The following is a 24416-nucleotide window of genomic DNA, read 5'->3' as shown; positions in this document are numbered from 1 at the left end:
AGGCTAGACAAGAGAACAGCATTTGCAGTTTCACTCCTACAGTCAAAACAACCCACACCTGACTGCAGTTCCCGATAGGAAAATGTCATTTAACATGAGTCAGTAGAACAGAAGCTGCTTTAACTCTTGAGCAGAGTGAGAAGCAGCCCCTTCTCTTACACTGCTTTTCTTTATGTTATGCTTCCTCCTTGCAGACAACCCCTCACAGGTGGGCAGCGTAGCTGTGACTGTGAAAGTCCTGGATGTGAATGACAATGCACCGGAGTTTGCAAGGTTTTATGAAGGTTTTGTTTGTGAAAACGCCAAAGCAGGGCAGGTAAGAAACGCTACTAATGGCAGGGGCTGGGGAGAGGATGCTGTCCTACATAGCGTGCCAGAAAGGATGAGCATTGGAAAGAGGCCTCAGCTAACCACTTTTCATCTGAAGTCTAGCAGCAGTTGTCTGTGCTGCTTTCCAAAGGCAAGCACATCACACCAGGATTAGGCTCACATATAGCACCTGGTTTTTTTTCTTGCACAGTATTTTCTGGGCTTGCTGTGCAGTATGCTCCATGGCTGAAATAAAGCCTTCCCTTGGGCAGGTGCCAGCAGGCAAAATCACAGAATCACAAACTCTTGGTGTGTCCTTTAACAGAAACAAAGAAGTATTAGGAGAAGCACCATGGAGTCAGCCCGGCCCACATATGGCAGATAAGGCTTACTGTTAAAAGACCCTGCTTGTAAGAGCCTTAAGCACCCCTGGACTTACAGGAGCTGGACATAGATCAACTTCAAAGGGATGCCAAACTGAATCTGTTCTGCTGTGAACTGGAGATGACAGAGAACCATAGACAACACAAGACTTCCCACTGCATACACTAAACCAGCAGCTCCAAACAAGCAGTGAAGTCTCTCCTCTCCCAAAACCCCATCAAAGCCCTTGAACAAGGTCTGCTAGCATTAGATGGACAAATCTTTCCCTTCCTAGAGCTGGTGCAAGGTATAATGCTGATTGCTTATGGGGAGATGACTAGGGGGCTTCACCACCCAGGGTCTGTGGTGGGAACTTGTGTCTCCTAATGACCATAGTTTAACTGCGTAGACACACCACTCACGATTTATGAAGGAAAAATTACGCTTGTAATATCACTTTGTGTTCGCTGAAGCTTCTCGCAGCTTGCTGTGAGGCAGAATGAAATAGCTACTTGCTGCTGGGAGAATTGTCTTTGCAACTGTCATATACAGGATAATTTCATCTCCCTGATTTACAGAGATCCTTAGTAATAGGGGGAAAAGATAGCATTACTTAGCCTTTTATTCCTGCTTTTGAAGGCTGAGTGTCCTGAATAATAAACTTTCAGAGAACTACATGCTAATTTCTTCCTTAATGGAGAAAGCCAGATTCTGTTCCCACATTTGTAAAAGTTTAGAAATTACTTTTAAGGTGGTTAATAAGACTTTATAACCTATCATTTACCTCCAAAAATAACTTTTGAATGCAAGAATCCAGGTGAAGATTTATTCCTCGTCTAAAAAGATGTTAACATGTTTACTCAAGAGTTACAGCTCATGGTGCTTTAAGCTGTTAGACCTACTTTACTAAGCCTCTGTAGGTGAGGTGACAAATCTCTTTCTGGATTTAGCATTGTCTTAGTTTATTTCCACGGTGTCGTTTATTTCATATGCCGTGTGTCTGCATGGTTATCTTTTTTCTGTCTCTTTTACACTGGGAAGAATTTAATTTGATTTCAAGTTACGAGTCATAAAATAATCAATCTGAAATCCTTTTCCACCTGCAAAATTAAGCTGAAAGTAAGTATGGGGTTTCTTCAAAGCTCTCCATAAAAGAAAAATGCATTATTTGAAGTAAACTGTCTCCTCCTTTATTTAAAAAGTGATTTGCACAATCATAGCAAAATAAACAAAGCCTGTAGGGTTTTGAATCTCTTAATTTATCTATTGTACCTCTGCAAGATGGCTTTATTTAAATGCTTCCGTTGCTTACATTTATATATCATAAATATTTTGCCTCACTTACTTCTTCTTTGTTCTCATATTCTGTAGCTGATCCAGACAGTGAGTGCCATTGACAGGGATGACCCACAGGAGGGTCAGCACTTCTACTACAGCCTGGCTCCAGAGGCAGCCAACAACCCTAACTTTACTCTAAGGGATAATCAAGGTAATCAGAGTGGACACATACAGTTAACTACTCCAATTTCTAATGCCTGAGTTGGACTTGAGAGGCTGTGATTTACAGCGTGTGATAAGACTGGCATTTCAAATAATATCGAGTGACACCTGCTCCTTAAAGGCAGTGATAAGATGACACAGTACTTAATATACACTTGAAGATTATATCATGTGTTCTTTATTCTCTAGCAACAGGCCCCTTTTTCTTCTTTAAGCAAATGTGCTAGTAGTTTGTATAAATTCAGGTCTTGTGGTCAGCCTGCAGGCATCTCGGATTACCAGAGTGAAAATCGCATTCATTCAAAACAAGATGCTTAAAGGTAGGATAGTAATGGAACTAGGAGACAAAACTGGAAGGAATTCTATTGCTCTTTTTATACTCTTCATGTTTTCTCCCAGGCACGGAAGGGGAAAATTCTTGTCTTTTTCCCCAAGCACTTCTTTTTCTTGCTCTTTGCACATGGTGGTTTCCCAAAGAAAGCAAGGGAGGGAGGAAATGCAGAGCCTTAGGGGAGAAACTTGGCATGCAGCTAAAATTTATGTAAGCTACACTAAGTAGAAACTGATAGACCAGTGGGAAGACTGATGGCAACACACTGGCATTTGTGTATTCTAATGAGTAGAATTTGCTTCTTTTGAGGGAGGTTTGGTGGTTTTGGAGCCTGCAGGAAGGCACCAATGGGGCAGGCCTTCATATAACTGCTGCTGATAGAGAATCTTCATGGGCAGTAAGGAAATGGTGCTGAAGTCAGGGCGACACAAGCCTTCATCAGAAAAGAGGGACAACATTTAGTGACCTGATGCAGAGCTTTGAAAGTCAGTATGAAGGGGCTGGATTTCAGTAGAGATTTAGTTTGTAAAGTACCACAAATCACCAAGTGATTCTAGAATAAATGGGAAGAATGACTGGCTATCCATTATGCCGTGGCCAGTCTCCAAGCAGAGTGCCTCTCTCTGCTCCCACATATGCCTACTTGTCACACCCAACCTCCATAAGTCCTGAAGGCATATGAAAGAGCAACGTAGAGGCTAATACAGAAGGCCCTGCCTTTACTAACTAAATGTTGGGAAATATGCTACTTGCAGTCAGACGCCCTCCTCCACAGCATGCTAATAATGCTTTTTCATCCCCAAAGCAATTTTTTTTCTATAGTGTCCCTGAAACCTCCACACAGAGTTTCTTGCTTTTTTTATCCCTTTCTCTTTCCCATTCTCTGCTTTGCATTTTTGAATATATATTGCCAAAATAAGTGAACAAATAAAACATAACTATTGCCAAAACATTTGGCAAACTAAGCTCATTTAATCCTCAAGGCATTGTTCTAAAAACAGAAACTTAGAAAATTCCCAGCATCAGATGCACTTTTTCTGTCCAAGGCCCTGTTTGTGATAATTTATAGTGACAGCAGCGACTGAATGGCTGGGCCTCTTACTCTCTGCAAAATACCAGTTTTCCAGAGATGGGGATCACAGGAAGCTTTGGGTACTAGTGGTTACAAATTTGAAACAAAAGTGTTAAGTACCAAACCACAAACTATTTGACAATTACACATGAAGGACTAATTTACGAGCTTAACAATTTGGAATGCCATTTTAGTAACAATAATGTCTGTTTTCATCTAGGGACCACTCAGGACTATATAAATTATATGACAGTCACAGGAAGGGTAGTTGTACTATATGTTATGGGGTGACAAGACAACAAACAGAACCCACCTTGCTAGTCACAACCTGTGCATGTAAACACGAGAAAGCAACGCTTCCCAGACTGTGGGAAGGCTCTGTTAAGATAAGCAATTGTGTGCGATTACTTGGTTGTCCAATACAGCAGTTACAGAAACTGCAAGACATGCAGCCTTCCTGGCAACAGTTAAAACCTCGATTTATACTAAGCAACAGATAGATCACAGTTTGCATTCTGATGAGCTGTTTTGCATATTTTTTTGGCCCCTGTCATTTTAGTCTCTGAGAACTTCTTCAGTCTATTCATTCTCCACATATCTCTGGCAGACAGAGGAATCCTGTTGTTCTACACTTTATGGACAGGCATCCAGGGCAAGGAGAAATTAAGCTGTTTACATGCCTGCTTCCCTTTGAGTTCAGTAAAATCAGTGGGAGATAGACATGTAAGTATCTGCCAAAATCTGGATCTAAATAACAACCCGAGGCTATATGTGATGGAGCAGGGAATTATGCTGGGGTCTCCCATTTCTTTGGTTACTGATGTAGGGCATTGGCAAGCTATCTTCCCCTGCTTCTAAATTCAGGTGAGATTAATCTGGAAATGCAATAAGCTTATTTCATTGTTCATTCCATTCTTAAAACAAGCTTCTTTTGCCAACTTTTTTTCCAACATAAACTCTGAGCTCATCTTCTACTGACCTTTAAATGCTGTCCTCCCTCTTTGGGTACTAGGGACTGATGAAGAGAGTATCTGTTTTGATGGGTGCAGGCATCAGTGTTGTATGACTCCCAGGCTTGTCACTGGAAGCCTCTGGCAGTCTTCCCCATTGCATTTAAATACATCCCAGGAAATAACTATTGCTTCCTTCCCTGAAACTGTGGACTACCTCATGTTTTGGCAGAACACAAAAGCAGTGAGCTGAAAATCCCCAAGAGAAAACAATGAGCCTTTCCTCAAGCCATCAGTGTCTTCCCTGTGCTTTTTCTCTCACTCCTGGTAAAATATTTCTTTGTATTATTCTGAACTATTTGGTATAATTACTAGTTTTTAAAAACTAACATGTTCTGGGCTAATCATCCCCAGTTCCCAATACTGAAAGAAACCAAGCCTTTCTTGTTAGAAATGGTTAGTGCTGATCTCAGGGTTTGGACCTACAGACTGGTTAATTCCTCTGACCTCTCCAGGGGAGGTACATCAATTCCAGTGAGGCAAAAAACAGCAGGAAGGAGATGCTCCATGACTTGCTTTCACAACCACATGAAGACACCATCCTGCACGCCCATGCATAGTGTGGTTTTCACCTCCTGATGATCACCCAGGCACAGAACCCACTATGCTGCAATCTTAAGTATCTCTGCTCAGTGCTGTAGCTACCATCCAGCCTTCTGCAAGCCAAAGAGGCTTGTAAGCTGTGATGCAAAAATACTGTGCATTCTTTTCATTCTTATTTGGGTGTTGGGTTTTTTTAATATAATGGGGCTTTTGTGCCCACGTAAGCCCTCTTCTCTTTCCTGATGGCTTTTGATGAGTCACACCACCTAGCTGTTGCAGTTGCAGAGTAACAGGTAGGGTGATTCTTTAGGGATGATTTGGACGCATGCCCTAGTACACAGCTGAGAGTGACCACAAGAACTTCATCACCAAGACCAGCATACTTAAGATGTGGGTAATATGATCAGCATGTCACAGGAAAGAAAAAAAGAAAAGAAAAAAAGCCTGCCTCTCTTTATACACATGGTCTTCCAATAGAAACTTGAATTTTGGTTAAAAACACTAGAGATGTCTGCTAATCTTGCAGAGTTTCAGTCTCTCTGATTTCTTTTACAGGCAAAGTATAATTGGCTGAGAATAATGAAGTCTTTTGCCTTCACAAAGAGCAGTGTTACATAAAATTGAGGTTTGCTGTCATATGAACAGAATTTATGACTTCTGCTGTAAGTCAATTTGAAGAAAGTGAGTCTTTCACCCAGGAAAGAGAAATGCAACCAAATTGCAGTGTTGAGATGACTTAGACATTTCCATTGACACAGCATAAATGCAGGCACTTCGCCGTTTTCTGCCCTTTGGGCTGTTTTTTGTCATGCTAAAATGGGCCCAGTGATGAAAAGACGTTGTGTGAATAGCTGGGGATGCACACACTAGAGGCTACATGAACAGCCCAAGACAGAAAGCGCTTGCATGTGCCCCAGGAGAAAGGAAGGGAACCTTTGCAGGAAGTGAGTGCCCCTATCTGCAGTACACTCCTTACCCAGGAGTCATGGGAACCAAGGGTGCTGCTCTGCTGGGTTTTGGGACTTATTTCTGAAAATTCTCTGTCTACACCTGCTGCACCTACTCAGAGCTGTACAGCATATGAAAAGGTGGTAAAATCAGTACACTGACATATGATTTAATGAGACATTACAATTTCACTGTGTTTTCACATACAGATACACACACACACTTAAAAATTTTGTGCTTTCAGAATAAAAGTGAAATGTCATTGACATTCAAGACAAAAGCTATCCAAGACTCCTTTAAAAACATGCTACAAATTTATACTTATCTCATGAACTATGGAGCTCAACATCTCAATACTTATGTGCACAAGTACTGATGCCATAAGAGTTGCAGCACGAAATACAGAATTTGGAGCATAATTTAAGTCTAGCAGGCAAGTCTGGCAAGTATAGCTTGATGGTGCATATATTCCATAGGTGCCTCTATAGAAAGCTATCCAAAAATTTGTGATGTTCAGAATACAGCTGATTTAGCTGCAAGCAACCCGAGTCTCTGCATTGCAGAAAATCATCCAAGATTTCAGGTTTAGTGGTGAGTTGGCAGGGAAATGATAATGATATTTTGGGTTTTTTCACAGTCTACTTGAGATCAAAAGGTTTCTTGCCTTTCCCAGATAGCAGCTTCATTGTGCCAATCCACCTGGGAACAGCTGATTGGCATCCTGCATTCCCGAGCATAGCAAATGTGCATTGGTAACAACCTAGAGATGCAGATGGGCATATTGTGACCTCTTCTGAACCAAAGGGACAGGAAACAAAACTGAGTAGTTTAAGAAACTGCATGAGGCTCAGCTCCCAAAACCCCCACAACATCTCTGCACAAGGTTAGGGCTAACAGGTCTGCCAGAGAGAAAAAGTACCCCTGTTTCTCATTTATCTTTGCTGAGCCAAGATTTGCAGACACATTTGTTAAGAAGGGCCAATTTTCCTTTATGTTCCTTTAAAATCCCTAGTGGCCCAGATCACACTGGAGACACCCAGTCTTGTACTTTTCCAAAGTCTCAGAGGACAAAATGCTTGAAATGCAGTATGAACAAAATCATCACTGATCTCCAAAGATTTTCCTTGCATTCTTAAGATGACAATTGAGAAGGACAAATTCCTTAATCCAGTTTGTTTCTGATTAAGAATCTTGATGCACAGTCTGAGAAATTTGAGGGAGAGGATAGACAAATTTAAATGCCACTGAAATTCTGACATTTTAAAAACCACACTGATTATGAAGGGGAAAGCCATAAAGGCAGGAATTTCCCTTGAAATGACCAACAGCAACTGGCTGTTAGGTCACTACTACTATGACGTTCACCGGCATAATTTCGATACCTTTTAATTCATATAAAAATAAATGGTCACAGCGAAATGAAGCAGAATGGTCAAGTCAAAGCAGAGTAAGTCTGACAATGATGACACAAAGCATTCTGACCTTTCTCCATGGCAACAGTGACAACTAATTTGCAAGTATTTCACTGAAAAACATGTAGTTGCAGATTTTCATTGAGATATCATGCTGTCATCTTGTTGCCTCAAGCAGATGACTGTGCTATATATCAGAAAAACAATACCTTAATTTATCCACAAGGGTTATACACCAGCATCTTCAAAACGGTGACAGCATTTAAGAGTCAGGTCTAGAAAAGCTGCTAAACAGGAATAAACAGGGAGAACAGTTTCCTTCCACTGTTTGTTTCTGGTTTTCCTTCTGAATGCTGTTTGTGCTAAATCTGAAGGCTACGAGTTTGCTCTGGGCACTTCACGTCGGAATGGGTAAAGGCACCTCCCAGGGTGTGTATGCCTTGCAGGTTTAGAGCAACGGCCTGAGAAGATACTGGAATACAGTATCTCGGGGAAGCAGAGGCAAAATGCTGATTAGTGACAAACTGATAAAAATCAAAAGAAAAAGCAAGACAAATGGATATGGGTATTCTCTGCTGAATCTATTTACTCTGCATCCTCTCAATTTATTTTCTACCCTTAGACAATACTGCATGGATTCTGACAAGGCGCTCTGGCTTCAGACAACATGAGCAGAACACCTTTTACCTTCCCATTCTCATCAGTGACAATGGCCGCCCTGTGCTAAGTACCACAGGCACACTGACCGTGCATGTGTGCAGCTGCGATGATGACGGCATGGTGATGTCCTGCAATGCAGAGGCCTACGTCCTCCCCATCAGCCTGAGCAGAGGGGCACTCATCGCAATCCTCGCCTGCATCTTTGTCCTGCTAGGTAAACCCTCAGCTTCTTCTTGGGAGGGAGGGGACAAACCCTTTGCTTCAGTCTAGGGGGTTGTTGAGCCACCATAGTCAAAGGACACAAATCATAGAATCATAGAAAGGGACCTCCAAACTTCATATAGGCCAACCCCCTCTGCAGTAAGCAGGTGCATCCTCAACTAGATAGGTTGTCCAGAGCCCTATCAAGCCTCACCTTGAAGTGCATGCATACAAACATCTACGGACACAGTCTCAAGCTGTGCCAGGAGAGGTTTAGGCTGGATGTTAGGAAGAAGTTCTTCACAGAAAGAGTGATTAGCCATTGGAATGGGCTACCCAGGGAGGTGGTGGAGTTACCATCACTGAAAGTGTTTAAGAAGAGACTGGATGAGGCACTTAGTGCCATAGTTTAGTTGATTAGGTGGTGTTGGGTAACAGGTTGGAGTAGATGATCTCAAAGGACTTTTCCAACCTGGTTAATTCTATTCTATTCTATATATGTAGCCATATGCATACTAAAAAGGCCAAATCAAGGACCAGATGGTGTAGTCAGCAGCATACTGCTTCACTCTCTGAGGTATAGAAATGAGGGAAAACTATGGTCTGCAACTATTTCTGCCAGATGCTTAAAGTGCCAGGGTGTCTGGTATGACTCTGTGTTCCTGGAAAGGGTATACCAGGAGGAAGCACTGAGAGCTGTGACTGGGGAAAGATTACTTTCTCATCCTCCGAAGTTTCTGATTACATGCTCCCAAAGGAAACACACATAGTAAGCCCAGTTGCACTTCTTGTCTTTTGGCAGGACTTACCTCCATCTCTCTCTCTTTTCCTTGAGACACTACATTTAAATAGTGCCTTTGCTGCATGTGTTCTGTCTCTGCAAATTTCATTATTTCCTTGCCCAGCTGTTGTTAACAACAGAACTTCAGTTCCCTCATTCACTCTCTCAAGTCATGGGATATTAGTTCAAAACACACATTCCCTGAGATTTCAGAGGACCCAGCTTGAGGAGCAGTAGAGAATACAGGAAAAGTTCTTTAGAAGTGCCTCAATTCTGGCTCTTCAAAGGACCCCATTCAAAACTTCAGCATTCAGAACCTTTGCTGAGTTCTAGCCCTGCAAATACAGCCACCAGGTGATGGCACATTCAGAGTAGTAAAAGACTCTGGTGCTTGTATCATCACTTCTTCCCACACTAAGAAACATGGAGAGGAAGAGAAGTACCAGCATGTAGCAAGGCAAGAGCCTCGCAGATAAACCAAAAAGTGCTTTGGAGCAGACCAAGGGGCTAGGCATATGTAGGCATATGTAGGCATATGTATCCCCAATCCATGTTATGTGCAGCACCTGGCACAAGAGCTGTCCCCAAACAGGCAGCAAACCCCAGCTACACAACAGGAAAAAATATCTCTGGAGCTCAGTGGCACTGCAGAGAAGTTACTGGCATCTGGCTAGCTGAAAAGTAGCTCAAGTATCACTACAGTGCATTGCAAGCATCACTGGATATTCATCTTATCACCAAGAGTTAAGAATTAAGGTGAGAAAAGGGACAGCAGCACCTCAGGCTGCTAATTTTTACTGAGAGGTGGGAGATTTCTACACCTCCCCACCTGCAAATACCACAGCTCTTTAAATCCAAGGAACCAGCTAGGATCACCAAGGGGAAAAGAGGGTAGCAGAGTCTAAAGCCTTTACAAGATCTGACCCTTCACGATGGCCCCATGTCTTGGTTGCCTCCTGCAGTGCTAGTGCTCCTCATCCTCTCTATGCGGCGCCAGCGGAAGCAGCCATACATCATTGACGAGGAAGAGAACATCCATGAGAACATTGTCAGGTATGATGATGAGGGCGGCGGGGAGGAGGACACAGAGGCCTTTGACATCGCTGCCATGTGGAACCCAAGAGAGGCCCAGCTGGTGGTGAAAAACCGGCAGGACATGCTCCCTGAAATAGAGAGCCTCTCCCGGTATGTGCCTCAGGCATGTGTCATGGACAACAATGTCCACAACTATGTGCTTGCCAAGCTGTATGAAGCTGACATGGACCTGTGGGCACCTCCCTTTGACTCCCTCCAGACATACATGTTTGAAGGGAATGGCTCTGTGGCAGAGTCACTCAGCTCTCTACAGTCAGTGACAACAGACTCAGACCAGAGTTACGACTACCTGACGGACTGGGGGCCACGCTTCAAAAAGCTCGCTGAGATGTATGGTGCCACAGACAGCAGTGGGGCTCTGTGGTAATGGATGAGAAATGGCAAAGGGGTTCCCATGCAAAACAGTGTCCAGTTAGGTTCATTCTCATCAGATGCTTCCATGGACATGGATGTGAGGCTTCCTGAAATATAGCAATACGGTGCTTGGATGAGAATGAGGAGAAGGGTGTGAATGAAGGTCTCTCTGGATCAGCTTTACTCAGATAAATAATGTGTTGGAAAAAGTGAGAAGCAGAAGGAAGCAAGTTTTTTCCTGGTTTTTAAAACAAAATTGGAAAGCTCTCCACCTGGAATATAATGACATTACTCTTTCTATCTTCCTTGTACACAGCAAGGTACATGTACAGGTACACTGAGCTCTCTGTGTCTGGGTTCAAAAATCTGTAAGCACCAACCGTAATCTTCAACTCACTGAGAAAATGCCACCACAGAAAAGTTCCCTACCAGTTATTTTTCCCCCTATTAAAGAGGAAACAAAATTGCTTGCTAACAAGAGAAAAAAAAAATCCCACAAAGCTGAAAATTGAAACTGGAATCTCAAAGGGCTCTTTGTAAACTAAACCTCCTCTGTCTGTTGCTAACAGAGTCCTTTTTTAATCTTTTAGACTCAAGGCTGAGGGTTTTCTTCCACCTGGCTAGGGAAGAGGCTTTGAATTTCTGCTCTAGTTTAATGGCTGATCTATGAGTCATTGGCATTAACACTAATCCATCTCCTATCAAGTTTATGTAAATTTATTCTCAGCTTTTTAAAAACACAACTCTGCTAAACTGCTCAGAACAAACCAGAAAATCTGCCTCTTTTGCACTGTAGATGTCTCTTCCATGTGCCAAATGTGAAGATTAGATTCTACCAATGAAAGCCAAATAAATTTTAAAACAAGAAAAAGCTATATTTGATAGCTACATGGGTTAGATGGGCTTTCCTAATCTGTGTGAGGTCAATCCAAGGGATGTTTACATTCTGTAGATAACCTACTTGAAGAAATGCAGTATTATAGACCAATAAATGGATGTAAGAAAATTACATGTATAAGTTTTGTATATTTGTTAATTTTGGTAATAAATATGATGTACTGCATACAGTACAGTACCTTAGCACCTCTTTTAATAAAAGTTAAACAGAAGAGAAAGTCTGATGGCAGTTTATTGACTACTTTGCCCACAGCAGCTAGTGCGTATCTGTGGCATGCCTTGAACAGCAAAGAGAATGGTTCATCAGCATCATGTCATGCTGCTTCTATCATTGTTCTCTTGGAGATTGTCCTTAGCAGTGAATCAGTAACAGTGCATCCCACCAGACTTCTCTATTCTAACCATGCTGAGGTCAAAAAAAACCCCATCTCAGCTGGTGTTTTTTTCAACATGGCTGGGGCACTGAGAAGCTTGGAAGCCAGTGACAGCCCTGACAGAATCCCATGCCTCCATCTCCGTGTGACAGACTAACAGCTGATAGTCATTTACAGTCACTCTGCAGTTTTCAGCCTGGATCTTGTTTGCATGTGGAAATAGGAAGGACCAGGGAAGTTACACGTAATAACAAATTTCATACAAGGTGGTGAAAGGCTTCTGAAAGCAGAACAGTTTGCAATGGCTTTTGAGGGTCTCTTTCTAGCTAAGGACTCTCCCTCTCAAATTTCCTAGAAAAGAAATGTGCAAACTATAATCACCCACTTACCACACTTTCACCCTGCGCATGCTGTGTTCGGTTCCTGTTGCAGATGTGCACAAAACACTGCTCTCTCTACTTTGCCTAATCTCTGGCTGTGCCAGACAGGAGTCACGTTTCCACAGACTCATACAAAGTCACACAGCCAGGAAAAAGAAAGAAAAAAAGAAGGGGGGTCGGGGGGGGGAAGGTCTGTCCTAGTGCCTTCTCAAACGTTTGTTCATCTGGTATGAAGTTCTGTGCCTTCACATACATAAGATTCCTACTGTGATAGTCCTCTGATGACTACCCACTATTGATCTCTCAGGTGGGAAGTGATGAGGTAGCCACAAGAAGCCCTAAGGCAACTTGGGATGACTGGTGAGAGGATCGGGAACACAAGTTGTGTTCTCCATCACCCCAGTTGCAGGGAATGATTAAGGCAGAACCAGCAAGAGATGACAAATCAATGTGTGGCTTCAGGAGTGGTGTCACCAGCAGGACTTCAGCTTCTTCAAAAAGACATGTTACTTTACAAGACACTGGGCCTGCTGGTGACAGGTAGGGAGGACCTGTCTCAAAGGGGAAAAAGGATCCTGGAGCAAGAGCTAGCAGTGCTCATTGATAGGGCTTTCCCTTATTTTCCCTTTCACTCAGCCATAAGCTCTCTGTCACCTCTTCTTCTATCCCCAGGGGGAGATCCATGGACTCCAGTTGGTCTTTGACGTAGAGGGCCTGCTACCTCTACACTGCTTCGGTTGTCACATCTAGGCACTGAGTAGCAGCGTTCTTTAAAGCTGTCTGTCAAGAGCCCAGATCTCTTCAGAGCAAAATGCACTCAAGAATGTACAAAAAGAGTTAGCATCCATCTTTCTGGTGTCAAGTTTCTTGTAATGTTGCATTTCACTTGCTGCTTCATTGCCCATTTATCCAGGTTTATTATGTCCCTCTTAATTTCATAATTTCTCTTCCAGCTTTTATTGCTCTTAATCATTTTATGTCACTGTCACATTTGCTTCTTAAAATTCCCTTTTAGACCATTCATTAAAATCAATAGATCCTTGTCAGACTCAAAAGTTATAGCCTGTGCATGGCTTTTGCTTGGTGCAACTGTCATACAGCACAAATGAGAACCTGCCTCATTGCTTGCTGCCTGACCACAGCTCCCAGCAACCATCAAACCAGAGGACTGATGAGTCCCAGAAGTCTTCCCTTCATGTGCACTGTATCTTACATGTCCTGGCCATTAATAAGAGAAATCAAGCAAGTAAAAGGGACACAAAATTATGCCTGACAGCCTCTAGAAAAGTTCTGGCCTGGACAAATTCTAAATTGAGATTCAGTTGGTTTTACCTTTGAGCTGCCAGGGTCTTATTCCTTAGGTGCTCTCAGCTGTGATCACTTTGGTTTGTGCTAGCTTAGCTATCAGGCTAAACCTAGAAGTGGCTGGAGCTTCTCAGAAGAGAAGATGGATTCAACAAGTGAGGACAGTATACAAGGAAATCCATACTTGCAAGCTAAATACGCTGCTGCTTTCCTTCCTCCTGTCTGTCAGGATGTGAGGCAGCCCACTGCAGCCTATTCAAGAAAGCCCTTAATACATTCTCTTCACATGCAGCTGGTGTAAACATGGCATAAGTATGTCCAAGGCATAATTTGTGCCTGCTGCAGCGCTCAGAAGATCAGGAGCTGCTTTTCACTCAGTAGAGTTCTGTCTCTCTCAGGGACATCTCTCTGCATGTGCCATCAGAGTCCTTCAAAATAGTCACTGCTACAAAACAGCTGTATCAGCTAAGGGATTCTCTCTCATGCATACAGGTCAGTGATCTACCTCTCATTTAGACTGTAAGGCAGCCATAATCAGTAGCCAGTGCATCCTCTTAGAACAGACAGAGGAAAATTAGCAGGGATGGCAGTGAATCTGATGGAATTGGTGGAGTCAGAGCTACAACCCAAGGAAAGCCATAGGAGCTGGGAAGTCTCAGACAAACCAAGGCTTTGTTTCAGTTTTGCCTTCCTCCATTAATGTTCTAAAGATCCTGCCCCAACTCACAGAGAAGGTATTTTACTGTTGGCCTCAGAGGTGACAAACAGGCCACCTGCATCACTGGCTCTGAGCAGAAGCAGCAGGGCAATGCTGACAATGTATTTCCCAAGAGACATTACAGTAATACCAGAGAGGAGGTGGAAGAGAGTCACTTTACAATGACTTAAAAAAATCATGTGGTACATTGTCTGAATACCATTTTCAGCCCTCATTTGTTATTAAGCCCACCATTAAAGAACAAATACGGGGGATTATGAATTTTCAAACTAGCATATTAAACCAGTCCCACAGTGACAGGTCCTATAATTTTTCTCTAAAGCGTGTGAGCTACAACATTTAATACTAGAGGCAGATGTGCTTGCTGTGCCATATAGTAAACAACAAATTGGGGGTTGAGACTTTATTCTTCTTTTGTGGGAAGGTGATGGTTCCCAAACTCATCATGGGACTTGGTAAGCTGAACCCCTGCTGAAAGGCTTATTTCCAGACATTCATCCTGCCAAGCAAATGTGGGTAAGTCAGAGTACAAAAGGGTCCTCAGCACCACAGTACCATGGGGAATGCTGAATACATTTTGCCTGTCTAGAAAAAGGAAAATCTGGAACATGTGATTTGGATGCTGGTTGAAGCACGCAGAAAGCCTGGAGCAGCGTGCAGTGCCCTGTTCCTCCCAGCACAAAATAATGCCCTTGGGCTCCACTCACACTAGTCCTTCATAGAAAGGCCATGCTTCCCAGGTGGGAAGGACAAAGGATTGAAAAGATTCTCTTGAAAACAGTAATGAAGATAACTCACGTCCAAAGGAATCTGTCCTCCCTCTTGCTCCCACTCTCTTTGATGCTACTCTTACAGGTATGTCAAAACCACTCCACACCTCTTGTTCTCCTTTCACAATGAGAAGGTATCTGTGATCTGCTATGATTGCTGCAGAGCCTCAGAGTCACTGTTGGTCCCCAGTGGGGGACCAGATTGCCTTAATGTGGCTATCAGGACACACAAGAATCCCCCTTTTCTTTCAGCTAGATATGTATGTGGCCCTGGATAGCCTAGAATGTAGTTCAAAACAAACATTTTTACAACTTCATAAACTTTTCCTGAAGCAGTCAAAGGGAGACAATCTGTCCATGAAGGCCATTTCCCTTCAAAGAACCTCAAATACTCTACAAGGTCATAGGTATCACAGATGGAAAAGGTTGGGGGGGGAATACAAAGCAATCAAGTGACTTTTTAATGGTAACAGAGCCCCTTCCTGCATATGATCTCTTCCAACCTTGGAGCATCCCTTCAGTTTAGAAAACTTTCTTTGCTTTCAGCTTGAAACCATATTCTCAATAAAAAACCAGAAACAAAAAATACTTTGAGGTACATACTTCCAGCAGCCTCGATGTTGTGCCTATGGACCATGGCCTCACTAGATGTCCACTACAAGTAAGGGAAAAGATAAATATTCCGCCTGTAAAATATACGTTCTTGTCCTGAGATTGCACTGTTCTGCAAGCCTTAGCTAAGAAAGACACCCATACCTCGTACAGAATAGTCATAGAGTTTTTACAGACAAATAAATGAAAGCACAGAGAAGTTACAAAAATGACAAAGATTTTAGAGGAAATCATTGTAGAAATTGTAACCTGTCCAGTCTGTTGATCTATGCAGATGTGCTCTTCATAAATTATGCCTATGGCATAGGTGGCAGGTAGGCAATACCACTCAGATGCAAAGTTATTTACTGACAATATAAACCTCCCTGTGGCTTAAATGAGGAATATAGTCCCACAACTAAAGATTACCTCTTCTACTAATCCAAAGAAGCTTCATTTCATGAGTCCTGTATATTTGAAACTCTTGATACCACTTGGCTACCTGTCCAAACACTAAATAAATCAAAAGTCAATCTTGCTTTGGAACACAAAACAAAACAGTAGGATAAAACCGTAAGAAAGCTCTTATTAAATGCTATCTCGAGAAGATCACAAGGAGCGAGGCAGCAGCAGCTAAGTTCTGTGCCTAGACTGAGGCAGATCTAAACGGGGCATCAATATGCGAAGTCACCTGCCAAGGACACCAGCTCCGGTGCAGGTAAGCCGGCGCTGGGGAAGGCAGTTGCGGCATCAAGGGCCAGCAAAAGAGTCTTTTGGGGGTCTTTCTGAAGCTGGGAAAAGTGGCTGGCCTAACCCGGGAATGGGCAGCTCGCCTTGAAGCGGGGCGAGCAGAGCCAGCGCCACCGGCGGCAGAGCTGTGCGGTGCATCACCGGTCACTCGCTGAGCCCCCGTCCTGTGGCTGGTAACCCTCAATGGGCCTGCAAAGGCTTTTGTTTTTCTTGCGGGGAGGGAGGGCAGGCAGGAGGGGCGGCTTTCCGAAGCTGGGAAAGTGACTGTCCTAAGCCGGAGACCTGCAGCTTGCGGGCGGGCTGCTGAGGCGTTATAGACGGAGCCAGCACCACGGCGGGGGGCAGAGCTAAAGCGAGGCGTCAACGGGCACCCGCCGAGACCATGCCTTCCCCCTCACACAGCTTTCGTGAGCAAACAAGCAGCGAGTGTGCGTCAGCTGGGAGCACTAGGTGAAGGTGCTCAGTCCGCGCAGAGCGAAGCAGCGGTTAAGTTCCATGACTGTGCGCTAGGCTGAGGCGGACAGGGGAGCGGGATCCTGGAGAGAGGCAGAGGCGGACAGGGGAGCGGGATCCTGGAGAGAGGCAGAGGCGGACAGGGGAGGGGGATCCTGGAGAGAGGCAGCCTGGAGCACGTAGAGACCTGGCAGGAGCTCCAGCTCTCAGGTGAGGCTGCCTCAGAGCAGCGCGTGCAGAGAGCGCGCAGGGCAGCACGCGCGGCGGGGCACAGACGCTGAGGGTGATGGCAGCTGCCAACTCGCCATGGTAAGCCCGGGGCAGAAGACACTGGCAAGCCCTGGGCTGTGCACCAACCAGTTCAGATACAGCTTCCCAGGCGCAGCTCTCCTAGGAACACACCGCCACCTAAGCGTCGGGCTGCAGGGTGTACCTGTGGGAGCTGTCCTAAGGACCGGAGCTGCTCCGCTTGGTGGCAGAGATCCAGGAGGGCATAAGCAGGTCTCAACTGAAAGCTATAAGGGAGTATGAGAGATCAATGGAGTTGCATCCTGCACTCCCCAAAAGAAACGCACCACGTAGCCACAGCTCCAGATACAGAGAACTCCCCGAGCTCTCCCCGGCTGAATGTGGTGATTTAGAGTACAGAGGGCAATGGTAACATGTTCCTGCCCAATGTGTCAACCGTCTCCCCCAGTATTACCCCATACACCCTACCAGGGGCCATTGCAGAACAAGTGATACCACAAGGTCTTGTGTCTTCAGGTATCTGTGTGTAGTTTTAAGATGGTACCACGTCTAGCAGATCGAAGGGGAGATTATACAAAAATGAAGAATCTTAAAAGTCAGTGGGGCCTTTGTGAATAAGATGTCACAGGCCCAGAAGCTTGGCTGATAAAGGGACTTCAGGAGGTTACTTGAAACTTGGTAAATGAGAACAGAAATTACTGAATAAGGAAGAAGAGATCAAGAGTTCATTCAGAGGACAGCTGTAGAAATTCCAGCAGGGGTCTTCATGACCCCTCAGAGACCACCACAGAGATGCACTGTGCATGCATAATAAATATGCAAATACGGTGATTAGTTCTGGAAAATTCAATCTGCATGCACGTTTAAGAAATAAAAAGCTGCTACTTCATCTTGTCAACGTGCAAGATCTTGAGACATGAGTCTCCTTGCACGCAATGCTCCTTCCTGATCTTCCTATACGAGTCTTGTAAGGTTCTCTTACAACCAAATTTGAATCACAGATGGGATATGCTTGAGGGTACAGATGCACTACAGAGGGATCTAGACAGACTGCATTGGCCTACGAGTGACTGCATGAGTTTCAATAAGGCCACACTTTGGTGTCAGCACTAGAGGCTTGGGAAGGACTGGATGGAAAGCTACTCACTAGAGAGGCACCTGAGGTGCTAACTGCTTTCTGGCTGAACATGAGCCAACAGTGTGCCCAGGTGACCAAGATGGCCAATGGTATGCTGGCCTGTATATGCAATAGTGTGACCAGCAGGAATAGGGACGTGATCTTACCCCTGTACTCATCACTGGTGAGGCCACATCTTGAATACTGCATTCAGTTTTGGACAACTTACTGCAAGGACATTGAGGTGCTAGAGCATATCCAAAGAAGGCAAATGAAGCTGGTGAAGGATCTAGACAATAAGCCTATGAGAAGTGCTTCAGAGAGCTGGGGTTATTTAGTCTGGAGAAAGGAGGCCCAGAGGAGACCTTATTGATGAAAGGAGGCTGTAAAGAGGTGGTGGTCTGTTCAACCAAGTGACTGTAGCATATTCCCACAAGTAACAAGTGATGTCAAGAGGAAATGGCCTCAATTTGCGTCAAGGGAAGTTTAGATTGGATATTAGAAATTAGTTCTTCACTGAAAAGCTTATCAGACATTGGAAGGGCTTGCCCAGTGAGGTACTTGAGTCCCCATCCCTGAAGGTATTTAAGAGTTGTGTAGATATAGTGCTTAGGGATATGGTTTAGTCAAGGTCTTGCCAGTGTTAGGCTAACAATTGGACTCAATGATCTTAAATATCTTTTCCAATCTAGGCAATTCTGTGACTGTAAATCTTGCCATCCAGACATAAGTATAAATGGTTTTCCTAAACTGTTAGTGAACAACCACAACATAAATGATGCCTAATTTTGATAAATTAGAGATGATGTTAGTATTTCAGAAACATCACTCACATCTCAGGACAGTGAGACCTCTCATCGTCCCTGAAAAATTTCTGCCATCTCATGGATGTGCTTGATAAATGAACAGCATATTCAGGGGTGTGCTAAACTGTTGGCTTAAAAACAAGACCACATAAACCAAGGCTCAGTGTGTTCCCAGCCCTGACTTCATTTGCACGTTAGTGCAAAACAACCAATTGCAGCAAGGGAAATGGCTCCATCCCACAGAGTTTGATTGAACTTGTCTGGTGAAGAAGGGAAGGCTGAAATTTTTCCCCAATGATCCCATTACTGTATTTTTATCCCACCAACACTTTGGTGAACCGCCATAATGCTGTGTAAGTTACATATAACCAAACATGCTTTCCCAGCTCATCACTATCAACAGCAAGGCACTATGAGACTTGGGGTATGGTTTTGACTCTTGATGCTGCATGTGAGCATGATGAATTTTTACAGTCCTTCTGTGTTGTGACTTTCTGACTGGCATACCACAGGGATAATTCTTTGCTATGCACTCTAAGTAATATAACAACATGAAGAGTTTTAGTATTCATTTAAGCAGACTGATAAGCAGTTTAGGGCCCCAGGCACATGCTGGAAAGGATATAAAGCTGCATATTTCTTTTCCAAAAGCACATACCCTTCTAGGTCCGGGAAAAGGGAAAAATGATGATTCACAAGAGCAGGTGTTAGCAGCATCTCTTAACACACTACTGGAAGGCCCTCAGAGACTGCAGCGACGCAGGCTCCCTTAAAGCCTACCTAAAATAAACTTCAGCAAAATGCTGTAGCAAGCCAGATCCTAATGCATTCTCTTTGTCTCATTTTATCAGCTGTAGTCACAATATTTTGCTTCTTGTCAGACTTTCTCTCTAGAAATACCAATGCACAAAGTAAATACGTATTACTGAAGTAGCACAGCATCCCTGGTGTGCATAGTGACTTTATCAGAGTATTACATTTAATACTACTGCCGAAGAACATCAGCTGGGACAGTGCAGTCCAGCATAATTTGAGAGTAATAATACAGCAAATATGGGTTTTCCAGAAAAATGGGGAACACATCTAAAAATTAAATGTCTAACTCTTTATATAGAAAAATAGAGAAAGAAAAGGATTTCCCAGCCAGAAAATTGTATTAGCTTAGATCACCCTTCTCCAGAAGGGAAAAATTGGCCCCTGGAAGACTGTTTCTCTCTTCCCAGGCCATCGGCTGCTGGCCACACAGGAAGTATCCACACAGGCCAGAGGTGCCCAGGGAACTGCTGAGGACCTCCTGACTTCTGATTGCATATCTCCAGCAGGGCCAAAGAGAGGTTTCATTGAGACACTAGAGCAAGAGACAATAGTGATGAGTAAAATCTCCAAGAAACCCAAATCACCAGGTTGGTATCTGTAGTGCTACACACGCTCCTTCACAAAGGCATACAGCCCAGAAGGAAGGGGAGTGACACCTGCCCATGCCAGCACAAACTGACATGTGGCAAAACCAAGTTGGCCAGCCTCTCTTTTAAATAAAAGACATTTATATTGAAGACAATCTGAGAACACAGCACTGGTTCTGTACACAGTTGTTGGAAAGACTTGCTTCAAACCTGTAGCAAGTTGTTCTATTAGTTTCAGAACCCTGTCCACAAACAGATAATGGTCTCCTCCACCTGAGCCACTCTGCCTGTAAGGCCCAGGGAGTATCCTGCATTTTTTGTGCGGACAATGGCTACTGCAATGTATCAGAATTACAAGACAAATTATGCTATTTAGAGATACTTTTGCTGCCAGCCTCTGCCTGCAGCTCCTTGTCCTGTCTCTGCAAGTAAATACTGTGATAGCATCTGGAGGCAAAACACAGCTGTAACGAAGTATCTGATCAGCTTGCAGCCATTAAACAAACAGAATGCCAGCTCTTTCCTTTTGTTTAAAATATCATTATTAGAAACAAGCCATCTCTCTTGCTGTCTTTGCGCTTCAGTGCACTTGTTAGGCATTTCATTCTGACCTCATTTTGGCTGGAAAGTTTTGCAGAGACCCTACAGACAGCACCACCATGCACATTATTTCCCCTGCTAATCAATATATTGTAGAAGCTGGAATGTCTTCCTTCTTTGAAAATGAGGCAGTGGATGAGAAGCCACAGTATGGTCAAGCTCTAATGCTGCAACTTATTGAGTGCCAACTGCACCACTGCACATGCTGGCCCTTCTGTCTCTATGTCCCCTCATCTATTTTGACTTCCCTGGTGCTTCACATAGCTAATAAAGTCCACTCTGACCCTACAGCAGCTCCAACAGCATCATTCTGAAAACAGGAAATGCTTTGCTTTCCCTGTGGTAAGCAACTGGCGTTGACACACTGCAGCAGTGTCGGTAGAGCCTGGTGATGTTTTCATGGTGTTTGGATGAGCTGAGCGTACAACTGAAGTCTTTCATAGACGGAAGCTCCTGCATTCAGGGCTCATTTGTTTTTAACTGTGCTCAGGATTTCCCTCAGTGCTGAGCTTCTTCGAGCATGGCTGATAAGCGGATTGGTCATGTTGTGCCGAGGATGGGCAAGACAAAGTTTACAGTGCATAATAACTACTTTGCATTCGTGATAGTCCTGACAAAGGGTTGTGCTGCAGTAGGTGAGGAGGTGAGGGTTATATCAGTTCCAAGCACATTGTAGTTATGTTTTTTAATTAAAAATTGCATTTTCTTTCTAAGAAGTTGACACAGAGCTGCCAGTCATGAAAACCTTGCCTTTATAAATAATAGAAAAGCTGTGCTGCCTGTTTAGAAGGCTGATTTTTAAATGAAAATACACAAATTGCTGGAATTTTGTGAAGAAATCCCCAAAGCCAGCAACACTGACCAGGACTTCAGGAGTCAGGGGTTTATTATAGAAGAGTTAATCCCTTGAGAAAAAGGAAGGGCACGTGGAAAGGGGAATAAGACAAGCACAGGCTCATCCCCCACATTGTGGTGCTGTTGCATCCTGAGAGGTGATGGTTTTCAAGGGCATAGTGCCAGGAAGCCCAGGCTGAGTCAGCATCACCTCCAGATGGCTGCATGACATCACATCCCACTGCACTAACAGGACAGAAACTGGCATTGTTTGTTGGACCAATGTTCTGATGTCCAGCCTTCATGACAAGTCCTGAGGCACAATTGTAGTATATGCCATAATGAGACACATTTCAGTTAGGACTCTTAATTGTTCTACAAATGAGCAAAGTGTCCAGAATATAGGACAGACCTACATGAATAACCTCCTGAGAGATGTATCAGACATAACACACTCCAGTAGCTATCAACATCTTTGTCACACAGCATAGAGGCTTGCAAAGAATTACATAGGGTCTATATATTTCATTGTCACTAGCAACTTATCAGCAGCACGTCTGTGCTACAGCAGCACAGACATTTTTGGGATGAAGTCCATGCTAATACAGTGTCCTTGCTTTCCTATCTGTCTGAAATCTGTAAAGCCTTTCTGCTTTAAAATGTGTTAAGATCCTGTCCACATCAACATAGTAATACTTGCTTATTTGCTTGTTTAATTTCATGAACATGCAGTCTACCTTTAAAAATCAGCCACCAAATACTAAGTGATATAAGGGGGGGGTGGGGGGGAAGTATAATCCTGAGTGAGGAAACATTTCCATTTCTGAGACACCATCCAGGATGTCTTATCTTCCCAGCCCAGCAGCCTGTGGGAAAAAGGTAAGCAGCTGTGTATAGCACAAGACAACAGACTGCCCAAGGAGTCAGCAAGCTCACAAACTTGGAAAACAAATACGCAGTGTGAGAAGGAGCAGATAACAGCCGAGGGGCTGTTTCCTCTCAGTGTGGAAGCAGAGGACAAGCCAGAGAAGCCTCTTCAGTAGAAAAAGAGGTCGATAGTTTTGTTGGGGGTTTTTTGCTTGTTTTTTGTTTGTTTTGTTTTTACACTATGCCTTAAGGGAGCTAGAGTAGCGTTCAAGATACTGAGACTGTGGCTCCACCTCTGCAGCTCCAGACACTGGCTGGTTCTGGTGACATGGTGATGGTGAAAGTTCTAGCTCTCACTGAAATCAGTGTACTGATTTCAAAAGAGTGCACTTGGGCTTTAAATTCTAAAAGCTAGAGGACCTTTCATTGTATATACCTGCTACTGTGTGTGGCCATTTCTTCCCCCAGAACTGTTTTTAATATCCTTTCACTGCCACTTCATTCAGAATGTTTTCCTGAACTGTCTACTTGTAAAAAGCAGATATGAAACACTTAAGCAATATAAGGGGGGTGGGGGGGGGGAACTTCATGAGAGAGGGAATATTTTGCCTTCGGATTTCCGAGAGGCAAATAGAAATCACAAAGGGGTGGAGGGGAAGGGTTTGAAAATGTCACTTTATAAGTGCCCTGACAGTCTTTTCCGAGCAGCGGCGGTGAGGATGGAGGAACACACTTGTAGTGAATCGGGGCGGGGTGGGGGTCGGGGAGTGGAGAAGTCCTCGGTAAGTTTCCTCATCGCTCCCGCAGCACAGACCCCCGCAGCACAAAGCCCCATACCTAGCTCCAAAGGGCAGCGCGGCTGCAGCTCCGGCTTCCCGGCGGGTCCTGCTGAGACACACTGGCACCTAGCGGCAGTGTTCAGCGAGTGACAGCTCTCTTAGACACTAGAACTCGCACTGCACGAAACTAATAACTGTGGCCATCAAAATACCCAAAATTATGCCACTGACCTAGCCTCACAGCTTCCAAGTCAGCCAAGAGTGTCTGTAAGTCCTCCACAGGATCTCTCCAAAAGCAGGGAATAATGAGAAGGACAAAGCTGGCATAGCCTTCACCTTCTCAGATGGAGAGGGGTTTACTGGGAAAAAGAGAGGAACAAGTTTCACTCCCAGGATTCCACAGTCCCTGAAACCACTCCTCAGCAGCACAAATAGGCATAAGTGAGCACATCAGAAATGCCCTCAGGTAACACCACGTTAACCACACTACCCACAACTTGATCAAACCAAAACAATGTTATGTTATGTTATACTTCATAATTCACTGAGAACCCCACCAGCTTCCACTGGAAAAGACCATCTGGCATTTGGCAGATACATTTCAGTTCTCATGGTGGTGTCATGGCCCACAATGCAGTACTTCCCACAAACTGAGCAAACAGCTGAGTTCCAGCCAGCTCCAATATACAGGGGTTTGCAACAGATCCTGCGGAGCACCTTGAGAGGCAGTGTGATAACTTTCACAAAGACAAGGAGCAAAACCAAGAAAAACTAGCAGACACTCTTCTATTCAGTTGTCCAGTATGGTAGATGTGCTATCATCACATGTCATTAAAACACACAGGGCATGAAGATCAATCCTGCTTTACTCTATAAAGAACAGGTTCATAAATGAATTACAGGGTTTCTTAAATGATTTATAGCTGTTATAACCATCTCATAGA

The 24416-nt window shown here is 44.0% G+C and overlaps 1 protein-coding gene across 1 annotated transcript in view; it reads left to right on the top strand.

Moving 5' to 3' along the window:
• CDH20 (cadherin 20) overlaps positions 1-11657 on the top strand; it is a 36892-nt gene extending 25235 nt beyond the window's left edge. Inside the window, exons 8-11 of the mRNA XM_009900819.2 lie at positions 195-316; positions 2044-2161; positions 8111-8362; positions 10093-11657. Coding sequence (XP_009899121.1) covers positions 195-316; positions 2044-2161; positions 8111-8362; positions 10093-10592 — 992 coding nt within the window. The 3' untranslated portion in view covers positions 10593-11657. The remainder of the gene's footprint in view (positions 1-194; positions 317-2043; positions 2162-8110; positions 8363-10092) is intronic.
• The last annotated feature ends 12759 nt before the right edge of the window (positions 11658-24416 follow it).

The sequence above is a fragment of the Dryobates pubescens genome, chromosome 9 (genome assembly GCF_014839835.1).
Source record: "Dryobates pubescens isolate bDryPub1 chromosome 9, bDryPub1.pri, whole genome shotgun sequence".
Classification (NCBI taxonomy): Eukaryota; Metazoa; Chordata; class Aves; order Piciformes; family Picidae; genus Dryobates; species Dryobates pubescens.
This window is presented reverse-complemented; position numbering and strand designations above follow the sequence as displayed.